This window comes from Salmo salar, chromosome ssa01 (genome assembly GCF_905237065.1).
Source record: "Salmo salar chromosome ssa01, Ssal_v3.1, whole genome shotgun sequence".
Classification (NCBI taxonomy): domain Eukaryota; kingdom Metazoa; phylum Chordata; class Actinopteri; order Salmoniformes; family Salmonidae; genus Salmo; species Salmo salar.
The window spans coordinates 141,732,366-141,747,773 of NC_059442.1; the positions used below are offsets into that span (position 1 = coordinate 141,732,366).

Below are 15,408 nucleotides of genomic sequence, written 5' to 3' on the forward strand. Positions count from 1 at the left end.
ACTCACGTCGGCTGACAGACACCATGTTAGCTCGGTTAGGGGGGGGGCAGTTCATGGCATCTGCCTCTTTTCCTCTCCTACTCACGTCGGCTGACAGACACCATGTTAGCTCGGGTAGAGGGGGGGGCCAGTTCATGGCGTCTGCCTCTTTTCCTCTCCTACTCACGTCGGCTGACAGACACCATGTTAGCTCGGGTAGAGGGGGGGGGGGCAGTTCATGGCGTCTGCCTCTTTTCCTCTCCTACTCACGTCGGCCGACAGACACAGACCAACTTTAATTCAGGACAGATGATCTGAAAAGTGTGGGTTGTGTATTGTAGAACAGGCTGAGGGGGCCAGGAAGAATAGGATGAAGTTGACCCTAGATGCTTATCTGAGGTCAGTTGTGTTTTTCTCAACCTAACGGTTTAGGTTAGGAGCATCTGACCCTAGATCTGGACCTACAGGCAGCTTCTTCCTGGAGCTTCAATGTTCGGACACATCTGTGTGTGTTTGTACCTGGTGATGTCGTAGACCATGAGTGCGCCCGCGGCCCCCCTGTAGTAACTACGTGTGACGGCCCTGAAGCGCTCCTGGCCCGCCGTGTCCCAGATCTGCAGCTTGATCTTCTGGCCGCTCACCTCGATTATCCTCGTACCAAACTCCACGCCGATCGTGTGGGGGCAGTCCGCCATGACTGGAGGAGAGAGAGATGGGGAAAAAGCACTGGTTGTTCGGCTAGGCAAGGAGAAATCCAGTGAGGTTCCCCTAAAACCTCCAGAAATCAAACATGGCAGTGGAATTCATTCAATCTCACTTTAACAAGATTCATGAGGAGCCTCAATGGAATGAACTGAACTACATCTCCCATCATGCAAGACTGACTCAGTAGACATAACACTTCCTCAGCCTGCCTCGTCTCCCTCCCTTCTCTCTGGAGTGTGATTAGATCTGATTGCTGCTCTCTACTCCACTTATGCCGGGATTACACTACACGACTTCCAAAAACCTAACGTCGCTGAGCCTCTCACATTAAACCACCATCTTCCCTGTCGTTTATTCGTCTTGACAAACTTGTGGATCAGACAGGGGGGCCCACTAAACCATGTGGAGCAGACAGGGGGGCCCACTAAACCATGTGGAGCAGACAGGGGGGCCCACTAAACCATGTGGAGCAGACAGGGGGGCCCACTAAACCATGTGGAGCAGACAGGGGGGCCCACTAAACCATGTGGAGCAGACAGGGGGGCACACTACAAGATTCTTCTCTTGGTCGTGAGGATTCTCCATACCATGCAGCCAAAACAATGATGTGGTTAGACTTAACGTAGCTAGAACGAGCGGTGCCTCAAAGCAGCCTCAAACAGTTTTTGTCAGATATTCACGCTTGCCATACAGAGTTGAAATTAGAGGTCGACCGATTACTTATGGCCCATTTCAAGTTATAACAATCGGTAATCTGCCTTTTGGACACCGATTATGGCCGATTACATTGCAATCCACGCGGAAACTGCGTGGCAGGCTGACCACCTGTTACACGAGTGCTGCGTTAAAAGGACCTTGTGGCTGCAAGGAGCCAAGGTAAGTTGCTAGCAAGCATTAAACTTATCTTAGAAAAAACTATCTTCACATAATCACTAGTTAAGTACACATGGTTGATATTACTAGCTTAACTAGCTTGTGCTGCGTTGCATATAATCAAGTCGGTGCCTGTTAATTTATCATCGAATCACAGCCTACTTCAACTTCGCCAAATGGGTGCTGATTTAACAAAAGCACATTCACAAAAAAAGTACAATCGTTGCACAAATGTACCTAACCATAAACATCAATGCCTTCCTTAAAATCAATACACAGAAGTATATATTTTTAAACCTGCATATTTAGTTAAAAGAAATGCATATTAGCAGGCAATATATATCACACTGTATATAGACTTTTTCTACTGTATGTTTGTTTGTTCCATGTGCAACTCTGGGTTGTTGTTTGTTGCACTGCTTTGCTTTATCTTGGCCAGGTCGCAGTTGGAAATGAGAACTTAAAGGTGAAATAAAATAAAAATTTTACCTAGTGAAATTGTGTCACTTCTCTTGCGTTCAGTGCAAGCAGAGTCAGGGTGTATGCAGCAGTTTGGGCCGCCTGGCTCGTTGCAAACTGTGTGAAGACCATTTCTTCCTAACAAAGACTGTAAATAATTTGCCAGAATTTTACATAATTATGACATAACATTGAAGGTTGTGCAATGTAACAGCAATATTTAGACTTAGGGATGCCACCCGTTAGATAAAATACAGAACGGTTCCGTATTTCACTGAAAGAATAAACGTTTTGTTTTAGAAATGATAGTTTCCGGATTTGACCATATTAATGACCAAAGGCTCGTATTTCTGTAAGCAGTCTGACTGAGCGGTGGTAGGCAGCAGCATGCTCGTAAGCGTTCATTCAAACAGCACTTTACTGCGTTTGCCAGCAGCTCTTAGCAATGCTTGAGGCACAGCGCTGTTTATGACTTCAAGCCTATCAACTCCCAAGATTAGACTGGCAATATTATAGTGCCTATAAGAACATCCAATAGTCCAAGGTATATGAAATACAAATAGTACAGAGAGATATAGTGGACACGTCATAATTCCTATAATAACTACAACCTAAAACTTCTTAACTGGGATTATTGAAGACTCATGTTAAAAGGAACCACCAGCTTTTATATGTTCTCAGCAAGGAACTTAAACGTTAACTTTCTTACATGGCACTGTTAGTTTCTTCTCCAACACTGATTTTGCATTATTTAAAGCAAATTGAACATGTTTCATTATTTATTTGAGACTAAATTGATTTTATTTATATTAAGGTAAAATGTTCAAAAAGTTTTCATTGTTCATTCAGTATTGTTGTCATTACTATATATATATATATATATATATATATTTAAATGGCCCGATTAATCGGTATCAGCTTTTTTTGGGTCCTCCAATAATCGGTATCGAAAAATCGTATTCGGTCGACCTCTAGTTGAAATATTTAGCCTGTGAACAGAGGTATAAAATATATAATATTTATCTTGTGAACAGAGGTATAAAAGATATAATATTTAGCTCGGTCTCTGACCCACTCACATTAAACGACCACCGGTGATGGCTGCGTGCCCTGAGTAGGCAACGACATGGGGATTTTGTCTCCGATCTCAAAAACTTGTCTGGGACAGCTTAATCAGGGCCAAAAGCATGTAGTGTACACTCAGCTTTACTGTAACTACACTCCCTCCTTCCCCTGCTCACTCTCTCTCTATAAACTAGCATACAGAACAGCCTTCCTGTGACACAGCTAGCACCAACAAAGTATTAACAGAACCCATATACACAGTGTGACAGGCACCTCCAACCACAAAGAAAAACCAGATGCACTCTTGATCGTATAGACACTTCACCTCCATTGTGAGGCAACAGAGAGAGCAGGTGGTATCAATTTCAGACTGGCAGATCAGCCTGCCAGTTGGTTTTTACCACCTGCGTTTCAATGTTACCCAGTGGCAGGGAGGAAGCCTTCAAACCTGACATTCAGCACTGACAAAGCAGCAGCCTGTTCGTTTAGAGCCACGTCTATGGGCCACTTGTATGACTGAGACTGAGCAGTGCAGGATGAGATGCGAGACAGACCAATGAGGAGCAGAGCATCTGCACTTACTGCTGCTAATACTGCCATTTAAAAAAATCATAGCCAGGCGCTAAAATAGAACTTGGTTCTATATTTGACACAAGTCCTGCCTCTCCCATCTACTCAATGGTTTAAGGAGCATATACCCACATGGGTGATTGAAAGATGAACTGAGGTCCACACTCCAGTCCAGTTGGTGGTGGTAATGCACCTTAAGTTGGTTGCCAACCACCATATAAAGTCCACAGAAGGAGAAATTACTAGAAAATAACTAGCTAGAAACAAATTAACTAATCAATCCGATTAATTATCGGAGTAGAGAACACACGATTTTGTGTGACTCAAAATTCTACAAAGATCCAGAAAAAAAATGTCAGGTAAAATAACAACCCAATGTTTATGTCGAAGGACAAATTAGCTAGCAACAGCAAGCTAGCTAGTTAAATGGCCATGAATGTTTATGTTTCGACCTGTCCTCTAATTAATATAGTTGGTTCAGAGTTCGCGTTGCTATTTCAACCTGCGTGTCCTGATTGTGTCTACGGTGGATGGACAAAATCAACATGCGCGCGATGACGGACGCAGACTCGTGCCGGTCTAGTCAGTGTGAGGCTGATGGCATCAGAGGGGATTTAGAGTAGATTGAGTCGGAGGGTTGTGTCTGTCTGGAGTCAGCGGGGAGCCGGGATGTACTTACATTTCTTCTCTGTGAACTGATGAAGCAAACACGACTTCCCTACCCCCATGTCCCCTATGGAGAGAGGTGAGAGGTGTTAGGATCCATGTTCAATCTCAACATAACATACAAGATGGAGAATATCATTTCTTTGCAGATGTAACTTATGTCATATCTAGGGAGGAGTTTTCCCTGACCACTTGGTCTGATCAGGAAAGACTCTGGGCCCTAGTTGTAGCAGAGAAAGAGCATCTTCCCTCTCCTCCTCAGGCATTATTAACAGATGCTATCTATACATGTGAGAGCACTTGAAGAGGCACCATGAACAGGCCTGCAGGGCTTTGACTGAGTGGAAGGCTGGTATGGTTACCTCCAGTAGAGTGGGGGAGAGCAGAGCACCTTTTGTTTGTTTAGGCCTATACACTAATGTCTGCTCTAGCTATGGAGATAAAGTGATGTGTGTGCTGTATGACCACATTGATGTCTGCGTAATAGACAGCAAACAAAAGGAGAACATGACAGAGCCTTTTGGCTGTTCTCAAACAGGTCCACAATCAGACAAGGGAAATGTGTTGACATTAAGCTGGGGCTTTTAAGGCCTCAATGCACCACAGTAAACTACCTACAACTAGTTGGAGAGATGTTGAGATGGTGATTTAACTGCCCTGTTTTAAAAGGTCCCAAACAGATGGGAAAACACTATTTGGAAACGTGGACCACCTCCACAAATGTAAGCCATTCATGCTCATTTTTTTCTGTTAGTAATTTAGAGCAGACAGAAGGAGAGCAATAATTCATGTAACTTATTTATTACACTGCTACTTCGGTTCATTATAACAAACAATTTAGCTTGGCTTAGGCTAGCTTCCTGGGAAAACAATTGATGAAAATGTTTCAAGTCACTTTAGGCGGTAACCTCATACTGCATCCAAATAAGCTGCTGTGATAGGGGTCATGGGTAGGGTCATGGGTAGGGTCATGGGTAGGGTCATGGGTAGGGTCATGGGTAGGGTCTGGAGTTCTAGTCTCTAGATGGGAACTCTTCCAGGGCTTGTGTTGGGAGAGCAGCAGTAGCGTCTCACTGAGTTGTGTACTAACTGCAGCCACTGGGTGACCCACATACAGCACAGTAGTATACAAATACAGGCCTCCACTCCCTCAGCACACTTACCGATGATGATGTATTTGAAAATGTAGGAGTAGTTGTACGGTGCGGTGGCCATCGTGGCTCTGAAAGAGAGAGAGAGAACGCTTAAATGTAGCCATTTCGGGCCTGCTGAAACAATGTAGCCATTTCCGGCCTGCTGGGTGAATCAGGGTGGTGTTTGTAGGTCTATGAATCAATTCTATCTGGTATCATGCAGAAACCACACATTATCAATACATTTTGTCTGTCGATATCACTCACAATCCCATTTAATTGTACAGTGCTTGGGCTGACCACACAATTACAGTGCCTTCAGAAAGTATTCATACCCCTTGACTTTTTCCACATTCTTAGTTACAGCATGATTTCAATTGATTTCTCACCCATCGACACACAGAAACTCCATAATGACAGTGAAAACATGTTTAGAAATGTAATGAAATACAGAAATCTCATTTACCTAAGTATTCACACCCCAGGGGGTCAATACGCTGTAGAAGCACCTTTGGCAGTGATTACAGCTGGGAGGATTTCTGGGTAAGTAAGAGCTTTCTACACCTGGATTGTGGAACATTTGCCCATTATTCCTTTCAAAATGATTCAAGCTCTGTCATATTGGTTGTTGATCATTGCTAGACAACCATTTTCAGGTCTTGCCATAGATTTTCAAGTAGATTTAATTCAAAACTGTAACTCGGCCACTCAGGAACATTCACCGTCTTCTTGGTAAGCAACTCCAGTGTAGATTTGGCCTTGTGTTTTAGGTTATTGTCCTGCTGAAAGGTCAATTCATCTCCCAGTGTCTGGTGGAAAGCAGACTGAACCAGGTTTTCCTCTAGGATGTTGCTTAACTCCATTCCCTTTCTTTTTTATCCTGAAAAACTGTGTTGGATTTGCCCCAAACATAACACTTTATATTCAGGACAAAAAGTGAATTGCTTTGCCACCTTTTTTGCAGTATTACTTTAATACAAACAGGATGCATGTTTTGGAATATCTTTATTCTGTAAAGGCTTCTGTCTTTTCACTTTGTTTATTAGGTTAGTAATGTGAAGTAACTACAATGTTGTTGATCCATACTCAGAGTTTAATGGCTTTGATAGGGGAGAACTGTTTTAAAGTCACCATTGGCCTCATGGTGAAATCCCTGAGCAGCTTCCTTCCTCTTCGGTAACTGAGTTAGGAAGGACGCCTGTATCTTTGTAGTGACTGGGTGAATCGATACACCATTTTTTATTTTACCCATCTACCAATAGGTGTCCTTCTTTGCGAGGCATTGGTAAACCTCTATGGTCTTTGTGGTTGAATCGGTGTTTGAAATTCACCACTCGATGAAGGGACCTTACAGATAATTGTATGTGTGGGGTACAGAGATGAGGTAGACTTTTAAAAATCACGTTCAACACTATTATTACACACAGAGTGAGTTCATGCTACTTATGTGACTTGAGCAAATGTTTACTCTTGAACTTATTTAGGCTTGCCAATAACAAAGGGGTTGAATACTTGACTCATGATTTTCCAGCTTTTCATTTTTAACTAATAAAAGATCAAATCGAGAAACAACTCCTCTGACATTATGGGGTATTGTGTGTAGGCCAGTGACAAAATAATCTAAATGTAATCCATTTTAAATTCAGGATGTAACAACAAATTGTGGAAAAAGTCAAGGGGTGTGAATGCTTTCTGAAGGAACTTTCTCTACTGCAACATTGTGTCTAGCTGCTCACCACTGCAACATTGGGCCTATGGATTTATCAATATGGTCAGTAAAGAATTGTCACCATGTCTCAGACCGTACTATACAGACAGAGCAGCTGGTTGCTGTCTGAGAAATAAACAGGAGTCTAGGTAGTATGAATCATTCCTGATTTCTCAAGATTCCCGTCATGTGATTTCTCAGACGGCAGGCCCAGCAGCACTGATCTCTCAAACATATGGGTAGGATTCAACCTAGTCTCGAAAGCCCCTCTAGCCCATGCCTCCACCAATCTAATTATTTTAGATTTGATGGAAGTAGTGAACAAGTGTACACTTCAGGAGAAAGGAAATATCATTTGGAGTCAGGACGTACTCTGTGGGCAGGTTGTGTAAAAGGACTAGACAATAGCCTAAGCCTAGATGAGGAAGCGAGGCCAAACAAGTACTCTCAGGGAGGCTGCAAAATCAGGCTGAAGCTCATCATAGATCACACATGCACACACACACACGGAGAGGGCCTGCCCGGGGAGTTATTCCAAGAAGCCTTAATCCTATTTACAACAGTACTATGGACTGTAACAAGATGAGATGCAGCAGAGCCAGACTCCTCGTTATTACCATCCCATGATGAACCTGCATTCTGTAGTTTTCCATTACAATTAGGGATATGACAAACTGACAATTTCGCTTAACATTTAAACCAGGGGATGGAAGCGAAATTGATTTCTATTAGTTTCATTCTTAACAGAAACAATTTATTTTGTTCCTTGACATTTTACGATCGGGGAGAGAGCGAGAGGGTGGAGGAGCGGAGGAGGCTTTGCTTGAAGTGCTGGGCATCTTGTTATGACATGCATTATCTGAATTAGACCCACAGAATTATACCTACGAAGGAGCGGCTTCTATGGAGGAACTTTGAATGTCTGAACTTCCAACCAGAGCTAGCTAACAAGCTTGTGTGTGCAGAGCGGAACCAGAATTAAAATAAAACACGTTACCTTTCTGTAGTTAATAAATCCAATTTGAAACGTGATAACTATAGTTTCCTTAATTAGCATTGAAAAAGTTAGTCCATTATTCTCTAATTAAAAATCTCTATCCCTAATTTCTGAATCACGCTTGTAACGTCAGTAGCCTATGCTTCGGAGGAGGTGGAAGCCTACACACGCACTGGCAAAGATTTTCAGCTAGCAGGCAGACACTGGAATAAGTTTGAGTGACAGAGTTAAAAGAATGTTATTAACCGGTTCCCATGCTTTTAAAATAACGGTTCTGTTACAGAACAGTATAGATCACTTTCGTTCCCGGTTCTGATCCTCAATTTTGGTTCCAGCCCCTGGTTTAAAAACAGCCATTATTTTTTGTTTGTCTGTAAAGGAATACCGCTTCTGAAGCTGGACAAACGTCCATCACTAGGCAACCAGAATTGTCAATCAAATAATCTCAAACTGTCTGTGCATAGACTTTCTGCCTGCACGCAGACAGCCCTCTCCTAAAACCCTCGCCTAAAAAATGACTAAAGCTTGTTAAATACCGTGACTTACCAAGACATTCAGTAGAAACAAAAAATCTTCTGCTAGGAATCGACTCCTAAAGATTCGGTATTTTGGAACAGAGGAGACTTATTAGCCGCCGTACTTCCGAGAACGGAGAGCCGTCCACTCTAGAAGCTCAGAAATAATAACCAACGTTTCGACAGACAAGCCATCTTCATCAGGGTATAATAAACACTGTGGATCACTAGTTTTTATAGTGTCAAAGGACACATTTTTACATTTACATTTTAGTCATTTAGCAGACGCTCTTATCCAGAGCGACTTACAGTAGTGAATGCATACATTTCATACAATTGCATACATTTTTTTTCTGTGCTGGCCCCCCGTGGGAATCGAACCCACAACCCTGGTGTTGCAAACACCATGCTCTACCAACTGAGCTACAGGGAAGGCACACAGGTGTCTGTAATCATGGCCGGGTGCGGCCTGACATCATTGGTTAATTCTCAGATATAAACAGAACATGAATAGATAGCATATGATCATAGATACAATTTGGCTACATAGGCCTACAAACATTTACAATGAATAACAAAATCACAATAACCACAAGAATGGCTTCAGATCAAAGTCTACGTTGAGAACAAACATCTTTCATAGCGAGCTAGCGAGGGACAGAGAGCAAGCGGGGAGAGGCACAGTATAGGCAGGTCAGCCACCAGGCAATGTCTCGCAACTTCACTAAAGCAGGGCCTATCAAAGAATAGGCTAATATATTCTACACGCAACAAACCGAAGACTAAACACACTCGCATCATTGGCGATGAGAGCAGGCGAGCAAGCTGCAATGTGATTTAAAATTTTGAGGGGGGAAAAATAATTTTTCCATTAGTGATATTACTTAACGTTAAAGATCCCAATTTTTATTAAAAGTTTAAACATTTACCCCCTTATTTTTCCATCATGACAAAGATAGAGAACTTCTCTGGAGATGTAGCCTAATATCACTCAATGAAAGCTAGAACTGCATAGCACCAAATGGGTGTTTATGTTGGGGTGGTTCATTATCATTATGCACCATGTTCAATGGAGTGTTTCCTAGCCATGGGGGCTCCCACTCTGCCTCATAAACCTCAAGCAACAAACTGCTCTGAGGACTCTCACAGACAGTCTGAGTAAAAGGGGTGTGACAGTAGTTTACAGAGGAGTCAGTCCACCTCAAAAAGCACAAGGAGACTCACCTTTCCATAGAGGGGTCATAAAAGTTACTACGGCCAAACCGGTCAGGCGCTACACACATTTTTGTGAGAAGAGCGATTTTCAGGATGTCTCATGGTCTGACAAACACTGCTCTAGCTCTGCCACCTTTCACCTCAGACGCGGAAGGGCGACATCGGCGGATTGAGACACAGCCCATGCAAAAAAATGTTTATGTCTCTAGCTTAAAACTATTAGATTTTGATGGGGATTTTTTATATTATGATAATTAGATTGACGGACTTCGACTCTAGGGGGTTAAATGGATCACATTTTCTTTGCAACGTTGGGTAAAAAGCTTTTGCTCATGGTGAAAATGCATTGTGTGGTCGAGCCAGTCCTCCATGAGAGCAATTCAGCTTGTCCTTCAACCCAACTCAACCCTGAATAGTCAAAAATGGCAGCTCTCTGAGAGGGCTATCTGTGAGGCGCAATTCTCATATGAAGACCTTTCTTACAAGCCCAAACTTTGATGGAGAAATCAGCTAGTGACTAAAATGTTGTGACAACCCTAATAAAATACAATTATAAACCATTGAAAAACATACGACTGCTGTACAATCAAATTCTTAGTGACATTTACCATTAAACCCAGCCCCATTGGAAAACACTATACAATGTGTGTTGGGGATTTTTACCATTGAAGACCATAACATCGAAACCATTAGAACTGCTTTAGTTTAATGGGTTTGCTTGTTTCCCAATCGCCAAGAATGGTATACATTTTCTTCTGGTTAGGCTATATTGATCTCTGACAGCCTCTTCAGTAATCTGTGTCTTAATTTTTAATCACAGTGCTTATAGCATCAGACAAGCTCATATAGTTGATTTTATTCAAACATAGGGTGTGTCTATATATGGAAAAATACGTGTCTCGGTCGGCCAATGCGTTTGTGGGGGGGGGGGTCAGCCCCAACACACACAGTCATGCACATCTGAAGAATATATTCAGCGGGGCAATCGTATGAAATAGATGGGCTAGAGAATATTCAAATATTCAATAACGAAGTTCAAGTTGAAGACAGTCTTGTTTATGAATACATGATCGGACTTGAGAGAGGGCTGCGTTCTGACGACGATCAATCCCATTGCAAAACTCACTTGTAAGTAATGCAGTCTAACACTGGAGTTTGAGAGCTGACACCTGTAATTCAAGTAGAATTCAAATTCAACCACCCTAGATAGTAGCCTATAAAGTACAACCTGTGAATACCAGTGTCTAAGTAATCTATTATCATGGTAATCCCAGTGTCCGATTTTGTTTCCCTCTAGCTGGGAAATTCCTCTTTAGCTTGTGGTTAAGTACACAGTAGTTATAACGGCATTGCAGTTAAAGCAGGTTTGGAGATTCAAATCGCTATGCAACAGAGCCTGGTGCCAACCAGAAGAAGAGCTGTGCTATGGCCTGCTGTTCAACCACCAAGTTTTCCTGCTAAACAATTTAGCACTATGACAAATGCTTCTGTTTTGAGCTAGGGTGAATTGAGAGAAGGCGAAAGACAGAAGTAGAAAGTGAAAAGGAGACCGGGAGCAGGATGAAGAAAAGAGATGCTCTCATTGTGATATGCAGAGGCAGATTGAGTTAACTACACAGGGAAGAGAGAGCAGCGTCGTCCAGAACAGAAGTGAGTGGATGCGTGCTAATCGGCTGAGTGGGGTAATTCCAGGTCAAGGTGTCATCTAACCCTTTCGCCCTCAGTACGTGGTTGGTCAGAGACCCTTGGGTGCCACACACCCCTGCAGCAAAACACTCCCCATTGCAGCTCTAGCTGCTTGAAAAACAATAGTGCAGAGAGTTCAGAAGAGAAGTTGTGGGGTAAACAAGGACAAAGGCAATTGATGAGGTAGGGGAAATCATGTACTTAGGGTGTGGGATAAGCTCTGGTGAGGGATTTGATACACTGACCGTGACGTGGTCTACCGCACCCGACTGCTTTTCTAAGGAACCTATTTAAACTAGTGGTAAAACCCTATTGACAACTGTGTCAGTGGTGTGTTTGGTCCTGACTACCTGCTTGCCTTGCTGCTAACCTGACTGCCACCCCTCACATGACCCTCTGTCATGGGGGGCCACCAGGCTCATGTGTGAGAGTTTCTCCATAAGGCGGCAACTGTACGACTACAAGAGCAGTACACACACACAAACATATATTCTGGGCACTAATGCTAGGCCTACTCCTTCTTTGGGTAAATGATGGGGGAAAACTCCCCTTTTCCTGAGTGAAGCCCAGGTGGAGTATCCATCCAAGGAGAGGGCGAATGAGAGCAGCATGTGACCAAACTGCAGTCTCAATGCTTATCCATCCACTCGCACCGATTCATAAAACAGAGCTGTCACCTCTTTCTTTTTAATCACTTCCATTTCCTGTTGTTGAACAAATATAAAAATAAAATCGGTGTCACACACTCATATGGGCTGTTTGCTCTCTTCTCTGACTCATTGTTATGCTGTCACACAACATCCTAATCCTGTGGTAAATTGCACATGCCTTTGGGTTGTGATCAGAACCAAAGGCAGAGATGGAATGAACAAAACACTTGCAGAATGTGGGTTTAATCAACACACATACAGCGGATTTCTTTTCATTTACTGTGTGATGTGCAATTGTAATAAGGGACTTAAAATAAATACAATTCAAGGCCAAGAAAATACCAAATGCCTCTGCTCATGTCACACAGATTAGTATCTTTCATATTATGACACTTCTACATGAATATTCCACCCTAATCAAAGCCTAATTTGTATCATAACAAAAAAAATATTTCTGTGATTATGAGCCAATAAGGGCTGGCTGAGACGAGGCCTAGATAAGGATACATGATGTGTGTGTGTGTGTGTGTGGGGTATTATATGTCGGAATATTATTGTTTTGACAATATCATGTTTGCGTTAGTTGGCTGTAGCTGCACCAAAACTCCAGTATTTTTCCTTCATAGCTTATTCTCCATCTTTTTAAATAGGAAGCCAATTAGTTTTTCTCATGGCTCTCCCTTGTCCCTCTGCAGAAGACTTATGGTGAGCAATATGTTTGGAACATCGAATCGCAATAAAATCACAATATAGAATCGTAATACATATAATATCGGTACCTAAGTATTGTGAGGTCCCTGGCAATTCCCAGCTCTAGTCATCTGTGTGATTACTGGATAGCTGGCTGAGCTACTGAACAAATATATAAATGCAACATGTAAAGTGTTGGTCCCATTTTCATGAGTTGAAATAAAAGATCCCAGAAATGTTCCATACACGTACAAAAAAAAGAAGTGCGCACCAATTTTTTTAGATCGTTGTTAGTGAGCATTTCTCCTTTGCCAAGATAATCCATCCATCTGACAGGTGTGGCATATCAAGTAGCTGATTAAACAGCATGATCATTACACATGTGCACCTTGTGCTTGGGACAATAAAAGGTCACTAAAATGTGCAGTTGCGTCACACAGCACAATGACACAAATGTCTCAAGTTTTGAGAGAGTGTGCAATTGGCATGCTGACTGCAAGAATTTCTAACAGAGCTGTTGTCAGAGAATTTAATGTTAACTTCTCTACCATACGCCGCCTCCAACATCATTTTAGAGAATTTGGCAGTACTCCCGAGTGGCACAGCGGTCTAAGGCATTGGATCTCAGTGTAAGAGGCGTCACTACAGTCCCTGGTTTGAATCCAGGCAGTATCACGTTCGGCCATGATTGGGAGCCCCATAGGGCGGCGCACAATTGGCCCAGCGTCGTCCGGGTTTGGCCTTCATTGTAAAAAATAATTTGTTCTTAACTGACTTGCCTAGTTAAATAAAGGCTAAATAAAAAAATAAAATTACATCCAACCGGTCTCACAACCACAGACCATGTGTAACCACACCAGCCCAGGGGGATGCTGAAGAGTATTTCTGTCTGTAATAAAGCCCTTTGTGGGGGAAAAAAAGTATAATTCTGAATGCCTGGGCCTGGCAGACGTGGGCTGCGCCCCTGCCCAGTCATGCGAAATCCATAGAGTAGGGCCTATTGAATTTATTTCCTATGAACTGCAACTCAGTAAAATCTTTGAAATTGTTGCCTTCATATTTTTGTTCAGTAAGTTATACATGATGTACTATGATGAATGACACAATTTTGCAGAACAATACAGTTGGCTTGTGACTTATCTTTGACAATTCAAGTAGTTACACATCTGATTATAGCTAGCTACATGAGATGAAAAGGTTGACAAACTAATTTGGCTAAGGATTCAGCACCATAAAGCATCCATCAGCTGGCCATGGGTGGGTACCTAGCTTTCGGGCTAACCGATGTTGTTAACACAAACCGTGGCAACGTCAGTTGGTGTCTGTTGAGATAGTTGGCTAGCTAACATCTTGACTTATTGTAGATGATTGGACGCTAAGAGAAATGTATATCTAGCTAATTCAGGCAACGGAGCTGGGAGAGAGGTGGGTAGCTAATTGAAGTAGCTACATTTCTAGCTATAACCATAACATCGGGCCTAGTCTCGTACGTCGTTAGCTATCGTCACTGACCTGCAAGCTAACTAGCCAGCTAATCATAATGCGTGTCATCATTTATTGGCTCTACAAATAGGCAGTTAGATAGCTATGTCGGTAAAAAAAACAGTAACGTTACCATGATGAGCCGAGAACTCTAACATAAACTAGCTACCTTATGTGAAATGTTGCGCCAACAATTGTGATAGGTACTTAACATTAGCCAACTTACTCTTCCGGTCAGCTAGCTAGCTACTGATACTAGTTTGTTACCTAAATTCAACAGCCTGTTCCCGAAATACAGATACACCGAAAACCACAACGGCTAGCCAAAACCACGGGTACTGAATAATGGTAAAAACAAATATATACAAAGCAAAATACATCTCGTTAGATGGCTAGTAGTCACCCTTCTAGTAAACGTTGCCAATTTATGAAACTCGTTAACTAGAAACGTCAACTACTGGCTAGCTAGGCTTGACAGCTAGCTGCCATGTTAGCAAATTAGCGTAGTACGTTAGCTAGTTGACTATGTAAGACAACATGTTTACAGTTTTATAAAGGTGTTATATGTGGATATGAGCACGTCTATATCGTGTTTTTGTTCTCACCGGGAATTGTCGGTTTTATGTCTTGAGCTGCTCAGAAGTGATCTGTAGGTTATCCTGCTTGAAGTATCTGCCTTGGCTGTCTATCCAAGATGGCTGCTTGCACTGCACAGGGTTTCCTCTGTTGTATATGGGCTTCTTGGACAAAGGCACTGCGGTATAATAAGAACTGGATACTGCGTCCAAGATGTCCGCCCGTTGTTTTCAAGGTAATCTACTCACGTTCTCATACGCCAATTCATGGACCGTCTATATCCGGGTTGCATCCGGTTTATACTTATTAAGCAATAACGCCTCGATCACACTAACAGTGTTTTGCGCAAAATGGTACATGGCATCATCTGGATATGTGTGTAACAAACGTTCAACATTCACTTTCTGCTACCATTTATGTGAAGCCGTCTATGGGTAAA

The 15,408-nt window shown here is 42.5% G+C and overlaps 1 protein-coding gene across 1 annotated transcript in view; it reads right to left on the reverse strand.

Annotated features, from left to right (window-relative positions):
* LOC100195252 (RAB14, member RAS oncogene family) overlaps nucleotides 1–15,182 on the reverse strand; it is a 22,935-nt gene extending 7,753 nt beyond the window's left edge. The window contains 4 exon segments of the mRNA NM_001140281.1: nucleotides 499–676; nucleotides 4,331–4,384; nucleotides 5,481–5,539; nucleotides 14,999–15,182. Of these exon segments, the coding sequence (NP_001133753.1) occupies nucleotides 499–676; nucleotides 4,331–4,384; nucleotides 5,481–5,532 (284 nt within the window). The 5' untranslated portion in view covers nucleotides 5,533–5,539; nucleotides 14,999–15,182.
* Between the last annotated feature and the right edge of the window lie 226 nt (nucleotides 15,183–15,408).